This window comes from Orcinus orca, chromosome 1, assembly GCF_937001465.1.
Source record: "Orcinus orca chromosome 1, mOrcOrc1.1, whole genome shotgun sequence".
NCBI lineage: Eukaryota > Metazoa > Chordata > Mammalia > Artiodactyla > Delphinidae > Orcinus > Orcinus orca.
Window position 1 is genome coordinate 211,285,727 of NC_064559.1, and position 27,256 is coordinate 211,312,982.

Here is a 27,256-nt window from a genome sequence, read left to right on the forward strand (position 1 = left end):
CCCCGGTCCCCGGATCCCGCCAGTGTCCCCGTGGGTCCCCCGTTGCTGTTCTGATGTGTTCGGCCACTGCGCCACAGGTGAGCCTCCAGGGCTGAGGGAGGGGCTTCTCAGAGCCGGGGGGATGTGGGGGGTGTGGCGGGGGGGCAGGTTTTCCTGAGCCCTGGCAGCCAGGGGGCTCTGAGTGGCTCACACACTCTGGGAGAGCACCCTGGGGAGCACAGGACGGTGGGGCTCGCTGAGCCCAGAGAAATGACCAGGGCTGCTCCTGGCTCCTGGGGAGAGAGGAGAGCACCCCTGAGAGCCCAAGGTCAGCTTTGGGGGAGTTGGGTGCAGTCTCAGGCTGTTGCTAAGAGCTCCCCTTTCTAACCGAGGTTGGTGGAGAAGCAGGGAGCCTGACTTGCTGGCCGGTGCCTGGGGAGGAGGGGGCAGGCATGTTGGAGGCCAGTAGGCTGGGGGTCCCAGGAGAGCTCCCAGGGAGACAGGAGGGGCTCCATGGGCCCTCCCCTCCCTCGTGTGCGGGGTGGACAAGACCAGCTTGCCTCCAGGGTCGGGCCAAGGCCCCTGCTTGGAGCCTTGGCCATGGAGGCGGCTCACGGCCTTCAGGAGGCCCAGTAGCAGCCTCCGGGCCCCTGGTCCTCCCGGGGCCACAGCGGAGCCTGCAGGCAGGGCCACAGCGGAGCGGAACCAGACCTAGCACCCACCTCCCGATTTCGGGGCCCAGCGCTGGGATCAGGCCTGACCTTGCGGAGGCAGGTGCAAAGGCAGGGAATGGGCCAGGGTGAGCACACGCACCTGCTTTCGTGGAGGTGATGGGTAAACCGATGCCCTCCAGTCCCTCTCAGAGGAGCCCCGGGGGAGGGGCTCGTGAAGATTCAGAATGAGCTCCCGACAGGGCCGGGGAGCTGGTCCCCGGGCGAGCGACCCCACTGCTCCGCGTCTTTCCATCAAAAGGGCCCAGGAGTGCCCGGCACACCCCACCTCGAAGGAGGTAAAAGACACACAAGTGCAAGGTCAGCCTCAAGGCCATCGCCTACCGTCCACTTTCATGAACCACTTTTATTTCCAACTCCTTTGCCGCTCCTGCTACCACTGAAGACGGCTCTGGAAACGGGGGCTCAGCGCTCTCTCCAGCTGGCGGGCCTGTGTCCCAGTCAGGGCTGGGACTAGGCAGGGAGAACGTCCTCTTTGGGGGCAGTAACGGCGCTCGGAGGCTGTCAGCTCAGGGTGCTTCTTACTCCATTCCTGGCTCCGTGGGGCATCCATCCAAGCGTGTTCAGCTGGAGCCTTAACGCTTCCATCACAGTGACACCCCGTGTGCCCCTAAAACTGTGGATGAGTCACAAACTCCCCACAAAGACGTGGCCTGGCCTGGCCCGGCCTGTCAAGGTTTTGAGGGGCACAGCAGTGAAGGGCAAGTGCACTGAGTCACCTCCATCTGGATACGGGTAGAAATGGCGAGAATCCCACGGTAACGGACAGAAAGCAGCTTCCTTTTGAACTCAGTTGTCACACCACGGCCTGAAGCAACACACATCTGCACACAGGATACCTGCGCCTGGTCCAGCATCCTAAAGTTGCCCTGGGGTTACCTGTATCCAGGTGTGCTGCTCCCAGGTAGGGGCTGCGATCACAGCTTCTGGCCCACCGAGACCACTGGGCTCATCCGGCCAGCGCCCGAGGGTCCACGGGCACCATGTGCCAGGGCAGAGGCTCGGGGGACCAATCAGGCTAATGTGATAGCGAATGTCAGGCAGGACTGCTGCCTCCACGCCCCGGGCCCGTCCCACAGCCCTGGGACAGCCCAGCTCCATTACTGCTCTTGCCTAATTAGGGTACGAAAATGAAAGTAATCAAAGCCATGGGAGATCTCTCACCGCTCAGCTCGGGTATTGTGCCTTTGTGAATGTCAAGGAGCTAAAGAACGGGCCAGGAGCTGGACCTGGGGGCCAGGCCCTGCTGACCACACCTGCCTGACCCTTGCAGACCTTGAGCCCAGACTCTGACTGTGCCCGTGGAGCCCTCCCTAAAGGGCTGGTGGGCCACATCCCAGCGGCCAGGACCCTGGGGAGGACATCAGAGGCAGCAGCCCCCTCCCCTGCCCCTGCCCCACAGCATCCAGCGCACTAGTGGGCACTCCACCTGGTTCCCTGAGCCCCACAGAGGACCGGGGTTTCCCGGCATCTGGGAACCTTGGCATCTTGAATTGGGAGGGGCCCTAGCCCCAAACAGGACCACGTCTCCAGGGACGTGCAGCTCGGCGACCTGCCCAGAGGCCCCTGCCAGGGCTGGGCTCAGCGTCTCGGACCCCAGTGCCCCAGCAGCCGTGCCCACCTCTGCACCTCTTCACACTTACCCTCCTTGCTGCTGGGAGGGGGTGAGTCCTAAAATATCACCCCCACCCCATGCTGCCGGCCCTCCTCCACTACAGTCCAGGTGACCCTGGGCCAGCAGGTGCATGTCACAGCCCCTTAGGGCCACCTCCTGGGTCTCATCTCAAGAAGGGACAGGCCCTCTGCTCAGGAGTGGCGCCCAGGCCATTGGGAGTGGAGGTGGCTGGGCGTGCACACAAGGGTCTGGTCTGTCTGCCCAGCTGGGAGTAGCCTGTGGGGAGGGAGACCCAGGGCCAGTAGGAAGTCCTACAGGAGCCCAGGTGGACAGGGCGACTTGGGGGCCGGCTTCCTAGGAAGCAGCCTGCAGGAGGGGCACCAGCCCGTAGAAAGGGGCCCTGAACCAGCCGGACAGTTCTGGGGATGGCGGGGGCCCAGGGCTCCCGCATCGCCCCGGAGCTCCTTCCTCCCCTGTGAGTGTGATGAGGACGCGTGTGCGGCTAGCCCCAGACTGCAGGCAGCTCCTGCCCGGCGCCCAGGAGCGCCAAAGCCCCTACCCTCCTCCCCAGACTCGGGGCTCAGGCTGCCCAGAGCCTGGTCCTGGGGTGGCGTCTCTCCCGGCCCCTCCCTGTGCTCTGGTGGGACAGGGGGGCAGGGGGCAAGGTCAGCGGGGCGCAGGGGGCCTGGGGGACGGGGCGAAGTCCGAGGCAGGGGCGCGCCTGGCCGCTGGGGGCGCCGCTGAGCCGCCGAGCCGCCGGGGTGTTGACGGTGTCCCGGGAAACGGACCCGCCCTCCGGACCCGGGCGCTGCGGCGGTGGGCGCCTCTGGGAGCCCAGCCGCACGGACCCTCGGGCGGGGCCGCGTCCACCGCCCCTCCACCCGGCCCACAGCAGGTGGGGTGGCTCGAGCCTTTCCCTTCCCCGCGCGCCCCGCACGGCCTCGGAGCACAGGCGAGTGTGAGCGCGTTCGCACATTGGGGGGCGCCTGTGTGTGCACATGCGTGTGAGCGCGTGCGTGTGTGTGCACACGCGTGTGTGTGTCTCAGTGTGTGTCGGAGAGCATACACTGGGCGGGGGGCTTGTCTGCAGGCACTTTGGGATCCAGGAGAGGAAGGGCTATGAGCAATTCGTTCTTCAGGTCAGAAGGTTTGGGGACGGGGAGAGGCACGAGACAGGGCTGGTCCTGGAACTGACCTCAAAACCTGACCCTCCGGCCTGGGCCATCGTGGCTCCCCACTGCCACCCAAGAGCCGGCCAGGTGCCCCTCACCACCCCAGCACCCACCGCCCCCCCGCATTGCCCCCGTGTGGGAGGTGGGCACGGCTGTGGTCCTGAGGTTGGGTGAACAATAGAAACTTAGAGCCCTGAGAAGGTGTTGAGAAGGCCTGTGTGAGCTGGATTGATGGGAGGGGGTCTGCCTTCCTGAGGGGCTCTGTGCAGGGAGGGGCAGCAGGTGGAGTGAGGGCCACCCAACTCCTCCCTGGGTGGATCCTCTGGGGTCAGATGTCCACAGAGGGCCCATTGCTGAGTGGGCCCATTCTGCAGAAGAGGAAGCTGAGACCTAGAGGCAAAGAGCCGGCTGGGGGCCCGGCTTGGGAGGCGCCCCAGCCCCATGGAGACGCCTGCAAGGCAGGCACTGCCATGCCCCTTAACGGTTGAATTCACCCTGCCTTCACTCGGGGGCTCTGCGCTGACCCTGGGGTCTCCACGGGGAGGGGCAGGAAGCCTCTCTGGAGCAGGGCTGGGAGGCCGTAGGGCAGGTGGGCTGCCGGCCACCCACGCACTAACCACGCTCCCCCCTCCAGGTGCTGTGAGGACCGGACATGGGCCCATCTGAGGCGTGGGCGTGATGTCGGCCCAGGAGCTCGCAGCCTGCCTCTGCTGGCAGGGGGACCGGCACCTGGCCCAGGGGGAGACACCACTGGCCACCGCCTTCTACCTGGCTGCCTTCAGCTGCCACGCCCCCTCGGCCTTGCGGAGCATCCGAGCTGCCCTGGCCGGGGCTCGGGGGCCCCCCGTGGTGGCCACGCTGGAGGCCTGGTGCCGAGGTGACAGCCAGATCCCGGCCATCCACTGGGACGGCATGGCGGTGGTCTCTCTGACGGGGACCCTGGCCCGCGCCTTCCTGGCCACGCTCTGCCCCGACCACCCAGCTGCAGCCCTGCACTCCCTGGCGGGCCTGCTGGCCCACGGGTACCACGGGGAGGTGGTGCAGCGCTGTGGGGCCCTGCTGGACGCTCACTCCCAGCAAAGTCTGGAGCTGCGGCTGACCCGTGCCCTGGCCTGGCTCCTGTCCGGGACACAGGTGGACGCCGGGGTGGCCGACTACCTCCAGGCCTTTGCAGCCAGCGCCGACCGGGTGGTGGCCTTCGTTCACACCCACCAGCAGCCCTACCTCCCCGCTGTGGTCAGCACCCTCCAGGACTACATCTCGGGATTCCAGGAGGCTGGGGACGGTGCCAGCCAGCAGGAGACCGACTGCCGGAGGCTCCTGGCAGCCCTGGACCCTGTGGGCACCTGGAGCAACACCCCGTCGCCCGAAGCCCTGCTCCAAGGTGGCAGGTATGAGGACTGCCAGACGGCCTGCAGCCGGGCCCTGGAGGCCGCCTCAGCGGGCAGCAGACCCCAAGGTAGGCGTGCCCTCCACACCCCCTAAGGGCCGGGGCAAAGGTTGCTCTCACCATCGCTTCACTGCATGGTTAAGTCCTGCTTACGGTGGGGGTGGGAGTTGTGCTGGGGCTGGGGACACCACAGTGACAAAACAGAAAGACCCCTGACCTTATGTAGCACCAAGAAAAGAAGCAAAACAAAATCTGTGCTTTGAAAAATGGACTGTGAGAGGTACTGCTCTAGCCTCATGGTCAGGGAGGGCTTCTTGGAGGAGGTGTCGTTTGAGCTGAGACTGAAGGATTCAGCAGAAACAGAATGTGAGAAAGTACTTGGGGTTCCTTGCCACTGAATGGAGCCAGAATAGCTGGCGGGGGGCGGCGATGAGGGCAGAGGGAGCCGGGAGATGCTAAAGACAGTAGCGGTGGCTAAGCCCTCCTGGCCTTGAAAGACTTTGGATTTTATCCTCAGGGCCACAAGAAGCCTGGGAGGGTTTTAAACTGTGGAGTGAGGTGCTCTGATTTGCATTTTTAAAGTTTCCTCTGGCTCTTGTGCACAGAATGTGCCACGGGGCCAGACTGAGAACAGAACCTGCTGGAGGCTGGAGCACGGTCCAGGTCTGAGTTATCACTGAGACAGAAACGACAAGACTGTGGCCAGATGTAATGATGGGGAGAGGACGGGGGCGTAAAGGAGGTTCAGCAATGATTTTAAGAGCTCGCCCTCAGCAGCTCGATTGCAGAGGCCGGGGAGGAGTGGACGGGAAAGGGGGCACCAGGGGCTGGAGACACCCCCAGTCTGAGATGCCGCTCCTGCCAGGCCCCTTCGCTGGGTCCGCCTTCACGGCGGGGGCAGGGGCAGTGGGGCGTGTGGTTGGGAGCGCGCCGGAGCCACACGCCAGCCGGCAGCCACACTCCCGGCTCCCTGCCGCCTCTCCACCTCCCCGTGCAAGGTGGTGGCCACGCCCACTTCTGAGGGTTGCTGTGCAGATTCAGCGAAATTGTGTATCAAGCCCTGAAAATGTTGTCACCCGCTAAGCGCTCCCCAAAAGTGTCCCTTGAGCCCCTCAAGTGGACGTGTCATTAGGCAGCTGGACACAGGAGCCAGCTCATGAGATGAGTGGGGGCTTGGTCTGAAAAAGGGGTTTGGGGATCATTCACACAAGGAAGGGATTTAAAGTCAAGGTCTAGATCGGGAGGGAGCTCGGGAGAGAGTGGGGCAGCCGGACACCTAGAGGTGGGGGGCAGGGGCCTGCCATTCACTCAGTGGCGGAGCCACTGTGTGGGTTTGATAGCATTTTCATTGCATCCACACAGCACCCCTCGGAGGCGGGTGCGGGCACATCCCCACGTGCCCGTGGGGCCGCCAGGGGTGCACAGGGTGTTCACAGAAGCTGCAATTTGACCCCTGGGTGCTCCTAACTGCCCACCGCACTGCTCTCCACCAAAAGAGGACCCAGCAAAGGGGACAGGAGGACAGGAAGAAGGCGGAAGCTCAGGGGCCTGCAGGGCAGTGACGAGGGTGCTTGCGAGATAAAGAGCTGCACCGCGCTCAGGGCTGCCTCAGCTGAGTCCACGTGGAGAGCGGGCCGCGTCTGTGTGTCCCGCGAGGCTGTTGGCGACCCCAGGGTGACAGGGGGGCCAGACAGAACTGAAAACTGAGCGGGCCAATTTCTTTCTGGAAATACGCCAGACCAGATACGCTGAAACCCTCCTGCTATAAATTACCTAGAAACGCTCGAGTCACGAAGAATCCTGAGTAGGAGGCCCTTGGTGCCCACAGCACAGACAGGCAGCGGCCTGTGCGCTGGGGGCGTTCAGCACCCCCTGGGTGGAGGGCGTCTTCCACTCTAATGGCCAGATAAGCCCCTGCAGAGACCCAGAATCCCCAAAGGGCTGCAGCCTTGAGGAACAGTGTTCTAGAAAAACTCTGCTCCACCCCACCCCCGCCCCCAGAGGCTGCAGGAAGCTTGTCTGTCCCGCCTGGGCTCTGCAGCGACAGGCAAGCCTTCACTATGGATCGCTGCATTAATTAGGACAGAGTCACTTACGTCACTGGGAGTCACCTTATTATCCCCACCCACACTAGCATGGCTTACCGTGTGAACAAATAAATTCTCCTGTAACAAACTTTCTACAAATGTAGATTCCAATAACAAGTGCATTCTAATCTCCAGGTTACTTATCCAAAGTCCTTGGAAACATCGAACAAAACCTTCCATATTTGGGAATATGCTCAGCCCTTTTCAGTACGTGGACATACAAGGACACTCAGTGTATGAGGACAAGATACAGAACAAGAGTAGCTTTAACTCACATCCGCCAGGGGCCTCAGTTCCCTGACTGCTTATCCTCTGAAAGTCCCCAGGGCAGCCGTCTCCAGTTCGTTCAAGGCTCCTCCTTAAGAGCTACTGGGGTAGGTGAGAGACAGAGCCATGGTTGCAGCTCCACCCAGCATGGAAGCAGAGTTCACTTGGCCTTGAGATTTGCTGGGACCAGCAGGAAATAGTGGAAGTGATGCCGTGTGGTTCTGGAGGCCAGCCTCCACCTCCATCCTCTTGCAACATTCCCAGTGCCCTGCAAGGAAGCTAACTAGTGAACCACGAGGGCACACACAGAGAGGGAGGCTCAGCCCACGGCCGACACCAGGGCCCCAGACATGTGAGTGAGGCCACCTTACCCCCTCCTGCCCAGTCGAGACACCAGGTGGCCTTAGCCACAGGAGTGATCCCCAGTGAGACCAACAGAAGGACTGCCAGCTCAGCCCAAACTGAAAGAGAACAGCAGACAAATAGAAATGGTTGTCGTTTTAAGTCACTAAGTTTTGTGGTAGCTTGTTACACAGCAATAGTAGCTGATACAACTGCATACTGAGTCAAAGCATTGGTTGTTGTTTTTTTTAAATTTATTTTATTTATTTATTTTTGTCTGTGTTGGGTCTTTGCTGCGCGTGGGCTTTCTCTAGTTGTGGCGGGCAGGGGCTACTCTTGGTTACGGTGCACAGGCTTCTCATTGCGGTGGCTTCTCTCCTTGCGGATCACGGGCTCTAGGCGTGTGGGCTTCAGTAGTTGTGGCACACGGGCTTAGTTGCTCCACGGCACGTGGGATCTTCCCGGACCAGGGCTCGAACCCGTGTCCCCGGCATTGGCAGGCGGATTCTTAACCACTGTGCCACCAGGGAAGCCCAAAGCATTGGTTTTTGATGCATCCTTTAGCCAAAACTGAGTTGAATAATATAAGACTTATAGTTTTATGTTTCTGTAATAACGCAATTTACTACATTCATTAATGGAAGAAAGAAGAATATATTATCATTGCAATAAATTAGGGGAAAGTATTTTATAATATTTAACATCTCCAAAATGTAAACAACCAGGAATAGAAGAAAGCTTACTTAATTGCAAAAGATAAAATTTATCAAAACCAAAATACCGCACTTAATGTGATAGTTCAGAACCAAGAACATGGCGGCTGCCCACTCCCCCATTTATCCATCATTGCTCTAGAGATGCTAGCCAAGGCAATGAGGGAAAAAAAAAATGTAAGACTAGAAAGGAAGAGATAAAGCAACCATTATTTCAGACTATATAATTAGCTATGTAGAAACCCCAACAGAAACAACAAGAATGTATTAGATATAGGAATAGAATTTAACAGGAGATACAAAAAGTATTTATGTTTATAGACACCAGCAACAAATAGAAACTTTATGGGGTTTTTTGGTTTGTTTTTTTGTTTGTTTCTTTAGATTTTTTTTTTTACATCTTTATTGGAGTATAATTGCTTTACAATGGTGTGTTAGTTTCTGCTTTATAACAAAGTAAATCAGCTATACATATACATACATCCCCATATCCCCTCCTTCTGCATCTCACTCCCACCCTCCCTATCCAACCTCTCTAGGTGGTCACAAAGCACCGAGCTGATCTCCCTGTGCTATGCGGCTGCTTCCCACTAGCTATCTATTTTACGCTTGGTAGTGTATATATGTCCATCCCACTCTGTCACTTTGTCACAGCTTACCCTTCCCCCTCCCCATATCCTCAAGTCCATTCTCTACGTCTGTGTCTTTATTCCTGTCCTGCCCCTAGGTTCTTCAGAATCTTTTTTTTTTAAGTTTCCATATGTATGTGTTAGCAAACTTTATGGTTTTAAAATACACCATTTGGGCTTCCCTGGTGGCGCTGTGGTTGAGAGTCCGCCTGCCGATGCAGGCAACGCGGGTTCGTGCCCCGGTCCGGGAGGATCCCACATGCCGCAGAGCGGCTGGGCCCTTGAGCCGTGGCCGCTGAGCCTGCGCGTCTGGAGCCTGTGCTCCGCAACGGGTGAGGCCACAGCAGTGAGAGGCCCGTGTGCCGCAAAAAAAAAAAAAAAAAAAAAAAAAAAAAACACCATTTACTGTAGCAAAAGAAAATAATTTATTTCAATGAGTCATATGACTTAATGGAGAACACTATAAAATTTATTAAAAGAGAATAAATTATACGTATATAAGCAGAGAGATAGTCACTGTCCATTGATAGGAACACTTGATATTATAATAGAAGAGCAAAGGACCCATAATAGACAAGACAAAGAAGAATGAGCAGATGCAGAGCAGGAGGAGGAGGGGAGAGAGGGGGAGGGGGAGGGGGAGGGGGAGGGGAGGGGGAGGAGGGGGAGAAGATGCAGAAGAAGGTGGTGGCATAAGGATTTTCTCTACCAGTTAATACAAAGCTATGATAATCAATACAGAGGATATTGACTTAAGGGATAGATAGACTAATAAAACCAATAAGAGAGGTTAGAAGTAGACCTGTATTTGTCTGGAGCTTAATATGTGAGAGTGCGCACTGCAAATCTATGGGGAAAAGAGGACCGTGTTATCCACTGCATGGTGCTGATGCTCTACCTCTAACCATGCGCAAAAACAAGTAAATTCCAGGTGAATCATGTTAATAGCTAAGTTTTCCAGTTTCTAAGAGAAAATATGAGAGAACATCTTAAGACTTCTGTGTACAGCTGGGCTTCTTAAGATACAAAAAAAGTGGAGGGGCTTCCCTGGTGGCGCAGTGGTTGAGAGTCCGCCTGCCGATGCAGGAGACACGGGTTCATGCCCCGGTCCGGGAAGATCCCACATGCCGCGGAGCGGCTGGGCCCATGAGCCGTGGCCGCGGGGCCTGCGCGTCCGGAGCCTGTGCTCCGCAACGGGAGAGGCCACAACAGTGAGAGGCCCGCGTACCGCAAAAAAAAAAAAGAGAGAGAACAAAGAAAGTGGAAACGGTAAAGCAAAATTTGATACATTTGATTAAATTGAAAATTTTAAACTTCTGTTTTGCCCATAACTATGGAAAATGAGAGGAGAATCCACAACAGAAGAAAATATTTGCAAAATATTCAGTGGGCAAAAGATGAGTACCCAGAGTATTTGAAGAATTCCTACATATCAATAAGGGGAAAAAAAAATCCAGTACAAGAATTGGCAAATGCATTTCCCAAAAGAGAAAACACAGATGGCTAATAAACAACGTGCGGAAAATATTCAACATCATAGTAATGATACAAATGCAAATTAAAACAATGAGACACCACTTTCTACCCAGCAGATTGGCTAGAAAGGTTTTTTAAATAAATGAGCCTTACCAGCACTCAGGAAAATGAAAATTAGAACAACAGTGGGGTAGCATTATAGCATTTTATATTCCCCCACTGCCAGATTTTCAAAATGTTTAAATCTAACAATAAAAGATTCTGGCTTTCAATAACGGTGAAGTAGCTGGACTAAACTGTGTGTCCCACATATAATTATAAACTTGGGGCAAAATATAAAATGCAAATAGTTGGCAACCGAACAGTGACCAAATGCAGGGAGAAACCGGAGACTGACCCCTAAAAGATGAAGACTGTACAGGTAAGATTTGCAGGCTTGCAGCGTGTTGCCTCCTTAGTCCATGTTTTTTCCACGTAGGACAGAAAGTTGCCATTTTACTGGCTTGAGATATCACATGACAGAAGTTGGGGGTGAGAAAAGTGACTGTAAAGTTAGAAGGCAAATTCTGCAAAAGAGAGAGCCACATTCAAGGGGGAAGGGTGGGAAGACCCCAAATCTGTGTACGAAAGGCCCTTAAATCCTCAGCTGACCACTGAACTATACACACATGGGAGAGACTGGGTGGCCTAAGAAAGCAACAGCTGGAAGCTGCAGGAACTAATGGAGAGTTCAGCTGCTGTCCAGTAAAGAAGACAGAATCTGGAGTTTGATCCTAGCCAATTGAACTGCCTGCGGAAACAAAAATCAATTCTCTTCAGAGGAAGACAACTGAACCCAGAGTCTCTACAAAGAATCAACCAGATGTCTAGTGTACAATTTAAAAAATTACTAGGCATGCAAAGAGACAGGAAAATAAAAGGTGAGCCACAGTCAGGAGAAAAAGAAGTCAACAGAAACTGACCTCCAGATGATCCCAGGGCTGCAATTAGCAGACCAAGGACTTTAAAGGAACTGTTATAAATATAGTCAAGGACTAAAGGAAAATATGGTCATAGTGAATGAACAGTTGTGGCATCTCAGTAGATAGGTGGGAACTATAAAAAAAAAAAGAACCAAATGGAGATTCCAGAATTGAAAAACACAACTGAAATGAAAAATTCAGAGCAGATTGGAGACAGCAGCAGAGCCAGTGAACTTGAGGTACAGTAGAAAGTACTCAATAGGAAGATCAGCTGGAAGGTGAGCAGAACCCTGGTGACCTATGAGACAATAGCTGGAAGTTTAACGTGTGCAACTGGAGTCTCAGAAACAGAGCAGAGAACACACTTCCATGTGGGTAAATAATAACCAGCCCCCCAGGCCCCATGGGCTCTCCATCTGCTGCAACTCCCTAGGATCTCTGAACTATTGCAAAAATCAGGGATACAGGTGTTTTCTCCAGGACTTCGTAAATGACGGGGAAGTCTCAAAGTTTCTTTAAATTTGGCCACCAGGAGTAGACTGGGTGACCTTGTTGTTGGTTGGTTGGTTGATCTCAAGGCGCAAGATGCTTCTTTTAGTTGGCTATGTGCTGTGTTGTGACACTTACCCACAATGGCAACAGGGCAGGGCAGTAGCAAGTTTGCTTCCATGCAGACGTGAAGGCTTTGCCCTCTCCTGTTTCAGTGTAAAGGATTATTACTGTTGTGGCTATTGAGTTAGGTTATAAGGAGAAGATCTGAAGGAGTCTGTGCAAAAGGCACTGGAGTGGAGGTTCAGTGCCCCAGCACTGCGACTCGCCGGGCCCTGAGAACTCCCCTCCCCAGCAGCACTTTCCTGACCTATAATGCTATAAGGGTGGGCACCCATGACCTTGAGCTCCTACCAGCACTGAGTTTTCTGCGATTCTTTCAACAGCACGCACCTGCCTGGCAGGGATGGGGTGGCCTGGCTTTCTTCACCAGTCGGAAAGCCCCCATTCACACAAGCCCCAATTCACATGTTTACGCTGCTCGGATACAAAGTATGGGGACGGTGGAGGTGAGGCTGCTGCTGATGGGAAAGCTCACTGAGTGACGCCACCCACCAGTCCTGGTTCCAGGCCTGGACACACATTAATCCATTCAGTCCTCGCAGCCCTGTGAATGGAGACCATCCTCGTTCCCACTATAAAGCAGAAAAGGAAACTGAGGCACGGCAAGATGCAGTAAATCCCCACGTTCCCCGCTCGTTAAGCAGCATTGGGCGCATCACCCCTCTTTCCGGAACCTGATGGGGTGATCTCATTTCAAAGACGTGGCCAGAGAAGCCAGGAAACAAAGATGCTGGCCCCTAAAAGGTCACAGGCTCAGAACCTCAGCCCTGACCTGGGGGGCAGGGGTGGAGTGGGGTTGTTCTCAGAAGAGGGAACTCAGCCCTAAACTCCATCACTGCAAGTGCCAGGGGTGTTGTGACGAAATGCCCGGGGCTGCTGGGCTGGCTGTGAGCCCAAGTGGCGAGCAAGTGGCGAACCCAAGTGCTAGGTGAGCTGCTAGGGAGGCCCACCCTGGTTGCCCCCTTCTGAGCCTGCTCTGTCCCTGATGGGCTGAGGGCCTCCTGCCAGCACTCATCCTTCCGGTGCCATGTCCTGGGCTTCTGGGAGACTCAAGGGAATCGCCGTGAGAGGCTTCAGAAGGTCCCAGCACTGGAGGGCTGGGGTCTGCAGGTGGCTCCCCTGGAGGACGTGGCCCAACAGGCAGGACCAACACCTCTGTCCTCTCTCCAGGTGAGCGTCGGGCCACCCTGCTGGTCACACGCGCTGCCGCGACCTTCCTCCTGGACAGCGGGGCCCAGGACCTCCTTCGGGACCTGCACGAGGCCTTCTCCGAGAGGCCCTCAGGAGCGCGGAGGCAGTTAGAGGCCGTGCTCTCGGCCGGGGACCGGGAGCGTCTGCGGGCGCAAGTGCAGGAGGCCGCGGACGTAGGCTTCGCGCGCTTCCAGGAGACCGTGCGGAGCCGCCCCGAGCTCCGAGAGGACTCGGGCCGCGAGCTGCTGGCCCCGGTGACCCGCGCGCTCCGGGTCCTGTGGCGCGTGGCACCGCCCGGGGCGCGCCAGGCACTGGGCACCCGGCTGGCCGAGTGCCTGCTGCTGCGGGGGGACGCGGTGGGCGCTCGGGCTCTGTGCGAGCGCTTGCTGCGGCCCTGGAGCGCCGGGGACCGTGCGCGGGACCGGGTCGGGGACCGCGCGCCCCTGCTGGCGCTGCGCGGCTTCTGCGCGTTGCACACCGGCGACGCGGGGCGCGCCCAGGAGGACTTCCAGGCGGTGGTGGAGCTGGGGCCACCGCACCCTGGTAGCTGCGTGCGAGCCCTGTGCGGCCGCGGGCTGCTGCGGGTGCTGGCGGGCAGTGCGTTCCTGGGCGCGCTGGACTATGTCACCGCCTGCCGCCTGCGGCCCGAGGAAGCTCTGCTTGTCACAAAGGCCTACGTGCCCTGGAACCAGCGGGGGCTGCTAATGACCGTGCTGCGGGAAGAGGGCCGCAGGATGCTGCAGCGGAGGCCGGAGCCGGGATCCGAGAGCGCGCCAGGCCGCAGGAGCAAGGCTGCGGAGACCGACAGCCGCGCTGCGCAGGAAGGGTAAAAACTAGCCCCGTGCACGCCCGGGGCTGCTGCTTCATTCTGGTCTCCTCCAAGTTAGTCGCGGTGTGTTTCCTACTACTTTACAGTAAACTGAGGCAGGGAGCTGCCAGGTGATTTCCTTAGATTTAGCGCCGGGGCCCGGATCTTAGGACCCTCGGTCCCAAAGGGCAGGATGCATTATGGACTTAGTTGTCAAAGAAGATTAGAAACGCAAAAATGGGAATGAAGAAATAGAACTTACCTGTCATCCCACTGTTACATTTCCTTGTTGTTCCTCCTTGTGCGTATGGAGCCCACTAAACTGTATTTGTGCTCTGTGTGCAAATACATCCCACCTGTTCTACTCCCTAGATCATGAACACTTCTTTGGTCCCTAGATACGTTTCTTGGGCAGCCCCATAGCTCATCCTGTGAACGTGCCATCAATCCTTCGGGCTCCGGGGCGTCTGCTCTTAGTTATAACGCATCCCGGGTAATCTCCAGCCTGTGCAGTGTTCTGTGCTACGGATGGAGACAGAGGTGGAGCTCCTGGGTCAGAGAACACAGCCCCCGCGAGGCCCTTGACTTTGGAGCTGCCCACCTGCCCATCGGTCCACACGCTCCAGCCCTCACGCTCCTTTCGCAAAATTCTTTGCCAGCCCAGTGGGTGAACCTGCAGCTGTTTTGACTTGCATTTCTCTGGTAGCTGGGAGGTGGCAGGAAGGTGTTTTAGCAAAGCTAAAAGCACTGAGCTGAGGGGCCCCTGGGGGGGGGCATGTTTGACATCAGCCCCCTCGCCCCTACACACACACACAGGCACGCACACACGCACAGGCACGCACGCAGGCTTCCTCAGCCCCCTAGTTCCTTAATTTGCATTGCTTTGATTTGATGCTGAGGAGGAACTTTCTTGTAAGAGATTTGGGGCCCTTTATATCTTTTCTCTCTGGGAACTGTCAAATTTGAGGCTCCGGCCCCTTTTCCCAGTGGGAGCTCCTTCTCATTCCCAAGAGGGCACCCTGGGTGTTATCCAGCTCTGCCTACGGCACCCCTGAGCCGTGCAAGGCCACTTTTATCCTGTTTTTACAGAAAAGAAAGCTAAGGTAGGGTTGGCTGGGAGTCAGCATACAGCCTCGATTTCTCATCTGTAAAATGCCCGCCCTACGGGGTGGGGGAGAATGGGGGGGGTGAGGGCCAAGGGCTGTAGGTCGGAAAGGGCAGCCGTGCGTTCTGGGGATGGCACGAGGGCCCTTCCAGCAGGAACCTGGTCTCTGAGGCCCAGCGGGAGGGGCGCTGCCTGGACCAGGTGCAGGGATAGGATTTGCCTGCAGCCTGCCTCCCTGGGCAGGTGAGAGGGCTGTAGCACAGGGGTCAGCCCCCTCCCAGCTGCTCTCTCCACAGGGACGCCCGTGGCGTGTACCAGCTGGCCATGCTCCTGATGGAGCTGGACACGGAGGATGAGGCTTCACGCCTCCTGGCAGCCGATGCCCTGTACCGCCTGGGCCGCCTGGACGACGCCCACAAGGCCCTGCTGGTGGCCCTCTCCCGAAGGCCTCAGGCAGCCCCTGTGCTGGTGCGGCTGGCCCTGCTGCAGCTCCGGAGGGGCTTCTCCTATGATGCCAGCCAGGTGAGGGGGCCCCGGTGGGCCACAGCAGGACAGATGGAAACAGGGCACAGCTCTGTGGAGGGCACCAGGACTCCACCGGCCCTCGCTCAACACCCTGCAGCCCTGCAGCCCAGAATTGAGAACAGGCAAAGCTTTCCCAGCCCCGGTTCTGCCACCTCCAGCAGGTGCCTCACCTCTCTGACCCTCAGTCTCCCCACCTGTGCCCTGATGTTCCAGGTTCTCATGAGAATTAGCTGCAGCAGGTACCCCAGGGCCCAGCAGGTCTCCAGCGTGCAGTGGCGCTCTGTATTTGCTTTTCGTGTGTTGTGAAGAAAAAGGGCCATGAGTTGAGTGTAAGCAGAGCTTAGTCCCAAGTAAACTAGGCTTGGAGGTAGCCCTGTCCCGGGGAGGGGCAAGAGCAGAGGAGCCCCAGGCCCTCAAGCCCTGCTTGCCTCCCCTCCCTCAGGTGTTATGAGGGCTTCCTGTTGGAACGCGGCAGAAGATTATGTTCCAGGGGCAGATCCAGGCTTTGGGGCAGGGCTGTGGGGCCTGTCGGCTTCCCTCTTCCGCTCTGGCCTGGTTTGGGTTCTGGTCTCCCTGAGCTGGGCCATAGGGGTGGGAGGGAAGGATGGTCTGGGACCGGTGTCCACACAGGTGCAGCCAGCAGGGGCAGCATCGGGCAGGCCTCTGTGAAGTTATGTCTCCCCGAGGGTCTCGCTCCTCCCAGAGCAGGGATTGATTCCAGGGCTTCTGCTCTGCACCTTCTGAAGGACTCCCTGGGCCCTCTGTCACTTTACGACTTGAAAGCCCCCTTTCCCACTTCTCACACCTGTGGCGCATGGGCCCGTGAGGCGAGGCGAGGCGAGGTCTCCATGTCACCGAGAAGGAGGCACGGCTCAGGGACACTGGGACCGCCCCCCCCCCCCGCCCCGCCCCAGCTCCTGACACTCAGCAGAGGAGCAGCCCAGAGCGGGGCCCACACCTCCCGACCCAGTTTTCCCTGTGCTCAGCTCTAGCAACCTGCAGTCCCTGCCCCATGAGCCACGCCCACGAGCCACGCCCCCACGAGCCACGCCCTTGCGGGCTGCATCCCTGAGCCACACCCCTGCACGGAGGATGGGGGTGGACTGGTCCAGCCTGGGGCACAGGGAGGACCAGTGGTGACGCCCCTGCCCCTGCAGCTGGTGAAGAAGGTGGTCCAGTCTGGAGACACAGCCTGCCTCCAGCCCACCCTGGACGTCTTCCGCCATGAGGACCGCCAGCTGCTACAGGGCCACTGCCACGCGAGGGCCCTGGCCATCCTGCAGACACAGCCAGGCGGCGCCAAGGGCAGAGCCCACACCAGGGAGGCCATCGCCTACCTCTCTCTGGCCATCTTTGCTGCAGGTAGGAGCCGCCCTCGTTCCTCGTTCCTCCAGGGCCCCCACCCTGTGCCAGGTGCCCAGGGGCAAGGGGCGCCTCTGCCATGCGGGGGAGGGGGTGTGGTCAGGCACCAGGGAGTCTGAGCACGTGCTTGGCTCAGGGGCGTGGCGTGCTCCCGGGCCACTCACTGCAGCAAGCGCGCTAACGCCTAGGAAAGGCCCGACCAGCTGGGAGCTGAGCTGGGACCTGAGCTGGGACCCTCTCCTGAATCCTGGGCCACCATTGCGCACACCCAGGGCCCCGAGGGTGGGAGGGCCAGACTCAGACGAGGCCCTTCTCCCAGCTCAACCCTCTCCCCCCATCTGTGGGGGATGAGGGCCCCAGCCCCCGAAGCCCTTCTTAGGAATAGCGGGGGCAGCTCCGTGTGTGTGCGCCTGGTCTCCCCGCTCACCCAGCCCACCCACCACGCCCTGCCCTAGGCACAGGAGGGTCAAAGAGTTGGGCCTTCTCAGCCTGGCACCTTCACGGCTGCAGCCATTCTGTGACCTGCCCCGTGGACCCTTCCCCCCACCCCCGCCCCTCTCCTGGCCTCACTTCAGATGCAGCTGCAGTGCCCCCACCTCTCAGAAGCCCCCTCGGACTGTCCACCAACCCTCCCAGATGCCACCCCTCCTGGCTGAGCTCCCCGTGCCCCTCAGCCAGGGCCCCTGGATCAATCCAGACTGCTGTTCCCTGGTGTGTTGTGGTGCCCAGCAATCTGGGAGCTCCCTAGGTGACCTGAAAGCCACTGCACCCCCTCCCCCTGCCCCTTGGAGCACCAGGGCAGGTGCAGTAACTCCTGGATGAGGGCAGACACACTGACCCTGGCCGTGCCCAGCCGAGGTCACATCTTGACGCCACACCCCCTTCCTCCAGGGAGTCAGGCAAGTGAGTCCCTGCTCGCCCGTGCCCGCTGTTACGGGTCCCTGGGCCAGAAGAAGACGGCCATGTTCGACGTCACCTCCGTGCTAAGGGCTGAGCCGAGAAACGTGCAGGCGCTGTGCGGACGGGCGCTCTTGCACCTGGCCCTGGACCAGCAGAAGGTACGGGCCCACCCTCCCCACCTGGGGCTGGGCAAGTGGGGGTGCCCAGGGTAGGCGCTGCTCTCCTTCTCAGCTCCCCAGAGAGAGGAAGCAGGGCCAGGCCATCTGAGCGTCAGTCATCAAACCCCCGCCGGTACCGGGGCTCACGGGAGCCTCACCATCACATCCCCGGTTTGGGGGAGTCTTTCCCTTCCATCTGCAGAGTCCCCATGCCCCCCCCCCCCGCTTTAGTCGGCATGGATTGATGTGCAAAGCCTCAGGATTACTAGGGGGCCCCCCACCTTACAGTGATGAGACCTCCGCTGCCCCCTTGGGTGCCACTCTGAGCTGTCTACACAGGGCCTGTGGATTTGGGTGGCCAGCGTGCAGGGCCAGGGGTGGGAGGCGGTCCATTGCAGGCCCAGGGCAGGCACCTTCCAAAGGGAAGATGTGCAGCCAACCAACAGCCCTGGACAAGGGCACTCTGCAGCCAAGGGCAGTGTCATTGGTGAATAACTGAAACCGACTGTCTGCCCTGATGCTTCGCTGGGCCAAAGTACAGCCCAGAGGTGTCCTCCCTGCCAGGTTTCTGAATTTCTTAAGGGTTGGGATCTTAGGAGACAAGGAAAAATGATCCAAGATGCCACTGGGATGACGGCATCTCAAGATGGTGTTTCTGCCTGTCAGGGTGTCTGTGTTTCCCCCAAGGGCCCTGGCAGCCTGATTTCTGTTCCAGCTGGGCACACGCCTGTGCTTGGGAGCCCAACCCTATGCAGGCCCCTTCCTGTGCTGGGAAAGCACCTGTAGTTCTCAGGGACAAGCCCATTAAACAGAGATGGGATTCAGCCAGGAGGGCCCTACTGCAGGAGGCGGACCCCTTGGAAGCCCACCCCTGGGTGATCTCGACATGCCAGCAACTCCTCCGAGAGGCGCCTCAGAAACAGCCCTCCCACCGCTCTGTCCAGGGCAGCAGGGCACGTGGCACGTTCCAGCAGGGCACCTGGGTGTCTGTGAGTCACATCGTCACACCCATGAACTTCCTCCTCCTGGGGATGGGCTGAGGCCAAGCACCGCATACCCTCTGGCCCTTCACCAAGAGAGGAGCTCTGAGCCAGCCTGCCAGGTCCAGAATCCAGAGCCCTGCTCCCCCGCCTCTGACTTTCTGAGCAGGCCCTGCAACACCTCTGAGCCTTGTTTCAACATCAGTAAAATAAGGGGGCGGGGAGCAGTGCTTGTTCAAGGCCATCCATGCTCAGCCGTGAGGGGGCTGCTTATTCAGTGCTGTCAGATGCTCAGCGTGGTGCCTGGTCCCTAATGAGGGCTCCATGTGTGGCAGCTGGAATCCCCATGAGTCAGCACAGAACTGGACTTTCCAAGCTGATCAGGTGTACCACTGGCCAGCACCAGGGTCACGTAGGGCCCCGGTCATAGTGTAGGAAGGACCAGAGAGGACCGTCTTCCCATCCACCCATCTAAGGGCTCTGTCTCTCCAAGACCTTCATCCCCCACACACCTGCTCCAGGAGAACCCCATCGCTGGACTTTAAAAGTATCTAGGCACACTTCCAGTGCTGGCTAGGAGAGGGTAACTGGTGTTGGGCTGCTGAAAACAAAATATCTGGATAAAATACATGACAACTGTCTTCAGGCCCTGAACAACAGGCAGTGGAGAACTGCCATCCCAGAGGAAAGGGGAACCGCACCAGGGGAGTCCAAGGGGAGCCCCACGATAACCTTTCTTCCTGGGGAGGCTTTCCCGTTACTGCACGAGGAGGTGGGGCAGTCAGCTTGCTGAGCTGAGGAGGCAGAGACTGGGGTTCCAGGCTGCTGCAGTTGCTGGGATTTGCAAGGAAGGGCAATGGAGAACATGGGGCTGTGCAGAGAAGTCTTCATGGGATTCCAAGTGGTTCTTGTCTGAGTCTGGGCTGCACATGCAGGGGCCCAGCAGAGCTCACCCGTGGCAGGAGATGTTGGAATTCTGACCCTGCCAGAGCAGAGACCTTTCTGAACACCTTGGGCGCTTAGCTGAGACCACACCCTAAATAAAGGTCATATCTTAGGACTAAGTTCAAAACTGAAATGGACCTGCCCTCACAAGGAACAAAACCAAGTCCAGCAGAACCAAAATGACCCACCAGAATAAAACACAACCTCCTTTATGAGAGGGTGACATAGTGCAGACTCTCTACAATGTACCATCCACAATGTCCAGCCCCAAATCAAAAACTGGTAGACACACAGAGCACCGGGAAATGTGGCCAACAGTAAGGAAACTAAGTACTCAATAGAAACAGATGTTCGTCTGGAACAGCCACCTCAAGATGGCTCAGATGCTGGAATTAGCATACAAGGATGCTAAAACAGTGGTCGTAAACATGTGAAGAACGTCAAGGAAAATGTTTTCATAATGAGTGAACAGATGGGGAATCCTAGCAGAGAAATGGAGACTATAGAGAAGAATCACGTGGAAATTCTGGAGCTGAAAAGCATATCCAAAAGTTTAAAAATTCACCAGGTGCGCTTAACAGCTGGTTGGAAATTGCCAAAGAAACGGTTAGTAAAATTGAGGATGGACCAACACAAATCATCCTGTCTGAAGAACAGAGGGGAAAAGGACTTTTTCCAATGAAGAGGGCTTCAGTGACCTCCGGGATGATTCCAGGCAGTCCAGTATACGTATAACTATAGTCCCAGAGGAGAAATAATGGGGCAAAAATATATGCATGTGTGTATATATGTATATGATGTATATGTATATGTATTTGAAGAAATAATGGCAGCAAATTTTCCAAGAAGCTCAACAAATCCCAAGATGATAAACACAAAAAGAACCACCCTAGGCACACCTTGATCAAATTTCTGAAAACAAACGATAAAGAGAACATATTCAAGGCAGCCAGTGGGAAAAAGAAACATTACATACAGCAGTATGAAAAAATGACTGACTTGTCATAGAAACGATGGAAGCCAGAAGACAATGGAATGGTGTCTTTAAAGATACATATTTTGGGGACTTCCCCAGCAGTCCAGGGGTTAAGACTCCACGCTTCCACTGCAGGAGGCACGGGTTTGATCCCTGGTCAGGGAATTAAGATCCCACAGGCCATACAGCAGGGCCAAAAAATAAAGGTACATGTTGTCACCTTATAGGACAACTGCCAACAACTGTTAGAGGCAGAGTTAAAAGGCCAATGGAGGAACTAAAATGAAATACTAAAACTATTCAGTTAACCCAAAAGAAGGCAGAAAGGGAGAAAAACAAAACAAAACAAAAGACACCTAGAAAACCAATAGGAGGGTGGACCTGAAGATGACTCCATGGCTTCCGACTGTTGGCCAGGTCAGAGGTCAGATGCAAATGGCTCACCAGGGTCAAGGCTCTCCTAAAGGGGCCCAGCCTCCCCCCTGGCCTTGTGTGCTTCCACAGCACAGTCAGGGCCTCTAGACTCCTCCGCCACCACTCCAAGCGCACACTCAGCCCCTGGCCCATGGCCCGTCTGGTACCAGCCCAAGCCCACCTCTGCGCCATAGCGGGTTCTTTATCAGTGTGGCTCTTCTGGGGTTCCAGACCGTTTCCCCGTCCAGAACTCTGATACGCTTGCCTCAGTTTCACCACGCCCTCCATGAATGCTCACCATACGGGCCCTCACGTTGGCTGACCCCCATTCCTACCCCATGCTGGGAGGGCAGGAGCTGGGCCATCTGCCCGTTCTGGTGTCGCCAACACCCGGCATCAGGAGGAACACGACAGATACCCAGCTGGGACCACTTCTGCCACCCACCCTGGCCTCCTCCCCTTGCAGGAGGCTGTGGACGACATCCTCTCGGCTCTGAGGCTCAGCCCAAGAACGGCGGTCCCTGAGATCCGCTCTCTGAAGCCAGAGGTCCAGGCCCTCATCACGCAGGGCCTCTCATCCCGCTGCCGGGCCCTGTTGATCCAGCTGCCGGGCACAGGGGCCCGCCTGAGCAACGAGGACACACAGAGCCTCCTGGCCGCGGGGGAAGCACTGATCGAGATCGATGCCGCGCAGCCCAGCTGGCACATCCTCCTGGCAGACGTGCTGGCTGCAGCGGGTATGTGTCAGCCCAGACATGCAGAACATGGGCGTCTGTCCCTGTTCCTCCCACCCCTGGATCCTTTTCTTTAAAATGGGAGAAAGAGACTCAGGACTCTGGCTTGTAAGGTCCCTTCCAGCCTGAATCCCAGGACCTGGTCCCTGTATGGGTCCTCCGTGTGGCTTTGCCCACCGGGAGGTGAGACAAAGGAGTGATTTGGGGTTTCGTAACAGGATCAGATGCTCAGGCCTCCTCATTAACTCATGCATGTATCCAGCAGATGTTTACTGAGTGCCCTGTTCTAGGTGAGATTGTCTTAGGCCCACATGTGTCGGTCTTCCCTGCAAAACCTTGAAAATATTTCAGCACTAATTTGAAAGGGAGACCTCTCTGCAGCCTGCGTTTCACAGGCCTGTCATCATCACTTGCAAGCCTGTGAGGTGCCCCCACCAAGGCCTTCAGGGCCTCCAGGGCTGCTCTAATCCCATGCAGCCCTGCTCAGGAGAGAAAGCAGGTCCTTGCAGTGACCATGGTGAGGGGGCTTAGAGTCCTGTTACTCCACCTGGGGGTCGAAGAGTGTAGTGACTGCCCCCAAGTCGAGGGGCTGGGTCATCAGGTGAGTCCGTGTGAGCGACATGGTGTCACCGTGCCCCTCTGCTCCCTGCTCCTTCCTTCTGGTGCTGAGCCCCTCCATCAGCCAGCCACTCCCAGAGCCAGCACCAAGAAAGGCTGAACTGGGCTTCCCAGTGGCCCCCCTGCCCCAGCTCCACCCTGACTGTCCTTCCCCAATCCCTGACAGGCAGCTTTGAGAAGGCCGGCGCCCGCCTGCAAAAAGTCCTGCACCTGGCCCCTGCATCAGAGGCGGCCCGGGCCCGGCGTGGCCTGCTCCGGCTCAAGAAGGGTGATGTGCCGGCCGCCACACAGGACCTGCAGCGTCTGGCAGAGACAGACGCCCAGGACCTCGGCTTCCTGCTGCATCTCCTGGAGGCCTCGGAGAGGCAGAGCCTCGCCCAGGTGGGCACAGCACCCCACGGAGGCCCCAGCCCAGCCCCTCTCCAGCACCTCGGGTGGGAGACCCCCAGGCCCGGGGCTCCGGGTATGCTAACTCCCCGTGCGCCTGATCTCACTTGGACAGGGGGTGGGATGGAGGTTCAAGCGGGAGGCACCCAGATCTGGCCAGCTCAAGCCCTGACACCCCCAGAGACCTCAGGGCTTCTTTACATGAGGCGTACAAGCCACAGCTGACTCGGGGTCTGGGAGAGGGAGGGGACCCCATCCTCAGAGCCAGACTGAGCCAGGCAGGAACACCTGGCCCTCGTTGAAGCCCACCCCAACCCCAAGGTCAGGCCAGGATAGGCATGTCCCTCCCAGTGAGCGCGTGGGTGGCGGGCCAGCTCCTGCCCCTCGTGAGCTGAGAGGGACCCTGAAGGGATGTTGGGCTGCGGCGCTGCCTCTTTGGGTGGGTGATTGTTCCACTGCTCACCTGACAAGAGCAAAGAGCACCTTCCCCCAGGCCTTGGGTGGAGCCACTGCCCGCACTGTGGCCCTGGCAACTTAGTGGGGGGGGGGGGGGGGACTGTTTCGGGGGAGGGGGAGTTCACTTCAGAGAGAGAAAGTGTATGGAAGACCCTGAGAGAGGGCAGTGGGGGTGCGAGGCGGCCCTGGAGGTGAGACCACGGTGGCGACAGGTAGGCCAAGGCCAAAGCCTGGAGGCAGGAAAGATCGCAGAGTGTTCAGGAAACAGGTGGGCAAAATGCAGCTGGTGTGGGAGTGCAGGGGGAGGGGCTTGGGGTGGGGGGCAGAGGGAAGGGTGTTCTCCGTCCTGGTCTGGCCACCTTATTCCCTTCACTTGCTGGGGGCAGGAGCAGGAGAGGCAGGGCTTTGGAGGGGGTGGGCGGTGAAGGGACCAGCAGGTTGGAGTGGGGCGGGGCCAAAAGCATCAGCCGGTGAATCAAACCCCTGCGCGGCCTGGGGCACGTGCTTCACCTCCTTATGCCTCCGTGGGCTCTATCACTCAGGGTCCTTCAGGAAAACGAAAACCGCACTAGGCGTGTCAACGAGGGGGTCAATAGGGGAGTTGGCTAAAATGAGCGTTAGGGACGGAAGGAGTGACGCGAGCAATAGGTCATGCAGGGGGGGACAGCCCTCGTAGGGCTGAGGGGGCCAAGAAGCATGTTAACAAGGCCTAGAACTCAGAGGAGCGGCCGCGGAGCCCGGGGATGTCGGAGGAGGGGGCCTGGCTGGGGTCTCAGAGCCTTGAGGCGGGGGAAGGGGGGCTCTAAGCTGGGAGCGGGGAGCTAGGTGAGCGTCTCTCGGTTCACAAGGCGGGGCTGGGCAGGGCTCTGTCTCTGAGTTGAAACGACGGCCTGGGCCCGGACGAGAGCACTAGGCAGGGCCGCCTGGAGCCCAGATTCGGTGCCGCGAGAATTCGCTCCACGTTGGCCGTGGCCGGGCGACGAGGGCCGACCCGGAAGTGAGACGGAAATAGTGGCGCCCCGTTTCCGGCGATAGTACGGCTGCACGGCCGGTGGCGGCGCACTCTTCCCCGGCTCCGGGAGGACCACGCAGAGCCCGGGGGGAGGGCGCTGCACGGAAAGGATGGGTCGCCGGTCCGCGTCGCACAGCAGGGCCGAACTGGCTCCAGCCCGGGCTCCGGCCTCCCGCCAGCCTGTGTGCGCGGTCGGGCTGGTGGGAAGACAGGACCATGCGTTCAGCCCGCCGGGTGCTGGGTGCCCTGTGCTCTCCTGGGGACAGGCGGGGATCGGGGCGTTGCTAGTACCTGGCTGCATGGAAGAGGAAGGGTCTGGAATGTGCGCGTTCAGTCCGTGGGGGGCCACTGTGGGCTCTTGGTAGCAGGAGGAGACGAATGAGGCCAGCGGATTTATCCGGGCCAGTTCGGCGGAAGAGGTAAGGCATTTTGGCAGGTTTGGGGAGTGGGCTTCAGTCACACTCAGAAAAGGAGAGTGAGCCTGGGGGCCAGAGGAGAGGCATCGGCCTTCAGGGCTGCGCCATCCAGACGGGGGCAGCGCCATCCAGACGGGGGCAGCAGGGGACTCAATCCAGCAGTCCCCAGGGAGAGAAGTGCGGGGCGGACAGCGCCCTCTGATCTCTGGCCTGACCCTGCGGCATCCAGCGAGGCCGAGGCTGAGTCCACCACAGCCCTCCTGGACGCACCGCTCTGCCCGTCCCTGGGGGGCAAACGCAACCCCAGCCCCTGGGTCGTGCTGGCAGGCGCTGGCAGTGCAGGGGGCGCCCGGAGAGTGTCTCCCTGGCCTTGACTCCACAGGGCCTGCGGGAGCAGCTCGTTGGTTAGCAAAGTGAGAAGCACAGTAGCGCAAAGCAGACCCTGCTTTTCTGACCCGGGGCGCAGGGGGAGGCCCAAGGAGCAGGCTCAGCGGAGGCGGTCTCGGTGGGTGGGCAGGGCGGGAGGCTGGGAAGGGGAGGGGAAGGAGGTCACCCCGGTAAGAGAAGCTGGGCCCGCAGGTGGGGCAGTAGGGCTGTGAGGAGGGGGAGGACGCCTTCTGAGCAGGGCCTGCCTAGGGAGAGGTTGCAGGGTGGAGGGATTGCAGCGGGTGCCTCCACGCTGTGCCTCCACCCCTTCCAGAGGGAGCGGGCAGCTTCTGCCTGGGGAACAAGCAGCGGCCAGCCCGTGAGGGGCCTTCAGTGTTCTGGGTTGACCTGACTTTCCTCCCTCCGTCCTCTCTGTGCAGGCCGCAGCCCAGGAAGCTGACACCCTCATGAACTCAGGGCAGCCCGGCCAGGCGCTGGGCTACTGCTCACTGGCCGTCGTGGCAGGTGGCGGTAGCGCCTGTCACCTGCGCCGGCGGGCTGCCTGCCTAGCCGAGCTACGGGAGTTTGGCCGGGCACTCGGGGACCTGGACCACGTGCTCCGAGAGGGTTCAGGGGACGGTGACCTCCAGGCACGGGCGGAGGACTTCTGCTCCCAGGGCCGCCTGCTTCTGAGCCTGGGGGACGAGGCCGGGGCCGCCGGGGCCTTTACCCAGGCCCTCAGGCTGGCGCCCGCCCTAGCCCAGAACAACCTGTGGCAGCGGCCAGGCCGGGCCCCCACTGCCCACGCGCTCCTGTGCAGGGCGCAGCACTGCCTGGACGAGCAGCGCTACACAGAGGCCTGGACGGCAGCCGAGGGCGGCCTCCTGGTGGACCCGGAGCACAGCGGCCTGAAGAGACTGAAGGCGAGAATCCGGAGGGAGGCAGCCTCGGGCTGCCGGCTCCACTGAGCCAGCGCTCCCCAGGCCCAGCCGTGGGGCCCCCCTGTCGTTAGCATTTCTCGTCCGGGCCCTGGGGTGCACCCCGCCCCCAGATCAGGGAGGTGCTCACCCACCCTCCCCCTCCTCCCAGTCCTGGGGTGGGCTGGTGACACCCAGCCTCGGGAAGCAGAGCAGAGAGCTCCCCACTTGCCTGAGTCACCATCCCAGGAGGCTCAGACACCCTCCCCTCAACAGCAGCCTGGTCCCCAAAGCTGCGGCCCTCTTGGCCCACACGTGGGGCTCGGGCCTCAGAGAGCAGCCCCAGTCCTGTCTCTGGCTTGGGACCTGCAGGGTGGACGGGGTTCAGGCCGGCCCCTCGTGGCCCTGGGGAGACGGTGCCAGCCCAGGAAGCCCTTCTCCAGGTGTGAAGCAGCCCTTGACCCTGGCCTGACGTTCGGGCCAGCCTCCTGCAGGGCCTGGGCCCCCTCAAGGACAAAACTCCCAAGCTGAGCCCCAAACGCACGCTTTCATCAAGGTTGTTCTCCAGGGAACCCAGTGCCTCCTCTCCCACCTGCCGTGCAGAGCCCTCCGCCCCCCCGAGGGGCCCCTGATGAGCAGAGCAGCCAGACGTCTACTCGGCAGGTCTCCGGCAAAGCTGCCTGATGTCAAGGCGCTTCCTACGCGGATTAAACTGAGCCACCCCCGCTCACCAGTCTGCTTGGAAAACCTTCTCTCCTGGCGGGAGCGGAGAAGCCCACCCTTCTCCCATCACTGGGGTTTCAAAGAAGCCAGGTCCGAGTTACGCAGTTTTTCTCTCCTGTTCCCGAACACAACTGCTGGACGGGCCATCGGGTAAAGCCGGGGGCCATGGGGTGCGTTCGCCCCTGCTGTCCTCCCCCCAAGATGTCCTGCCCTCATCCGTCCCCTCAAGGCCAGAGATCCCCGCGCTGAGCCTGCAGGTGCCCGACTCGCCACAGCTCTCCAGGACCT

The 27,256-nt window shown here is 59.0% G+C and overlaps 1 protein-coding gene across 1 annotated transcript; it reads left to right on the forward strand.

Moving 5' to 3' along the window:
* Positions 1–4,175: 4,175 nt before the first annotated feature.
* On the forward strand, positions 4,176–26,464 carry TTC34 (tetratricopeptide repeat domain 34). The gene is made up of 8 exons (XM_004272549.2): positions 4,176–4,956; positions 13,146–13,992; positions 15,376–15,601; positions 16,762–16,966; positions 17,858–18,024; positions 21,806–22,076; positions 22,858–23,072; positions 25,769–26,464. Exons 1-8 carry the CDS (start codon positions 4,176–4,178, stop codon positions 26,294–26,296), a joined length of 3,240 nt encoding a protein of 1,079 aa, XP_004272597.1. The 3' UTR covers positions 26,297–26,464.
* Positions 26,465–27,256: the final 792 nt, after the last annotated feature.

What these genes read in the sequence shown, in the direction of transcription:
- TTC34 (XM_004272549.2), top strand. Translation starts at nt 4,176, where the DNA reads ATGTCGGCCCAGGAGCTCGCAGCCTGCCTCTGCTGGCAGGGGGACCGG. An exon ending in AGACGTGCTGGCTGCAGCGG is followed by an intron (nt 22,077 to 22,857) that starts GTATGTGTCAGC and finishes AATCCCTGACAG; the next exon opens with GCAGCTTTGAGAAGGCCGGC. An exon ending in AGAGGCAGAGCCTCGCCCAG is followed by an intron (nt 23,073 to 25,768) that starts GTGGGCACAGCA and finishes CTCTCTGTGCAG; the next exon opens with GCCGCAGCCCAGGAAGCTGA.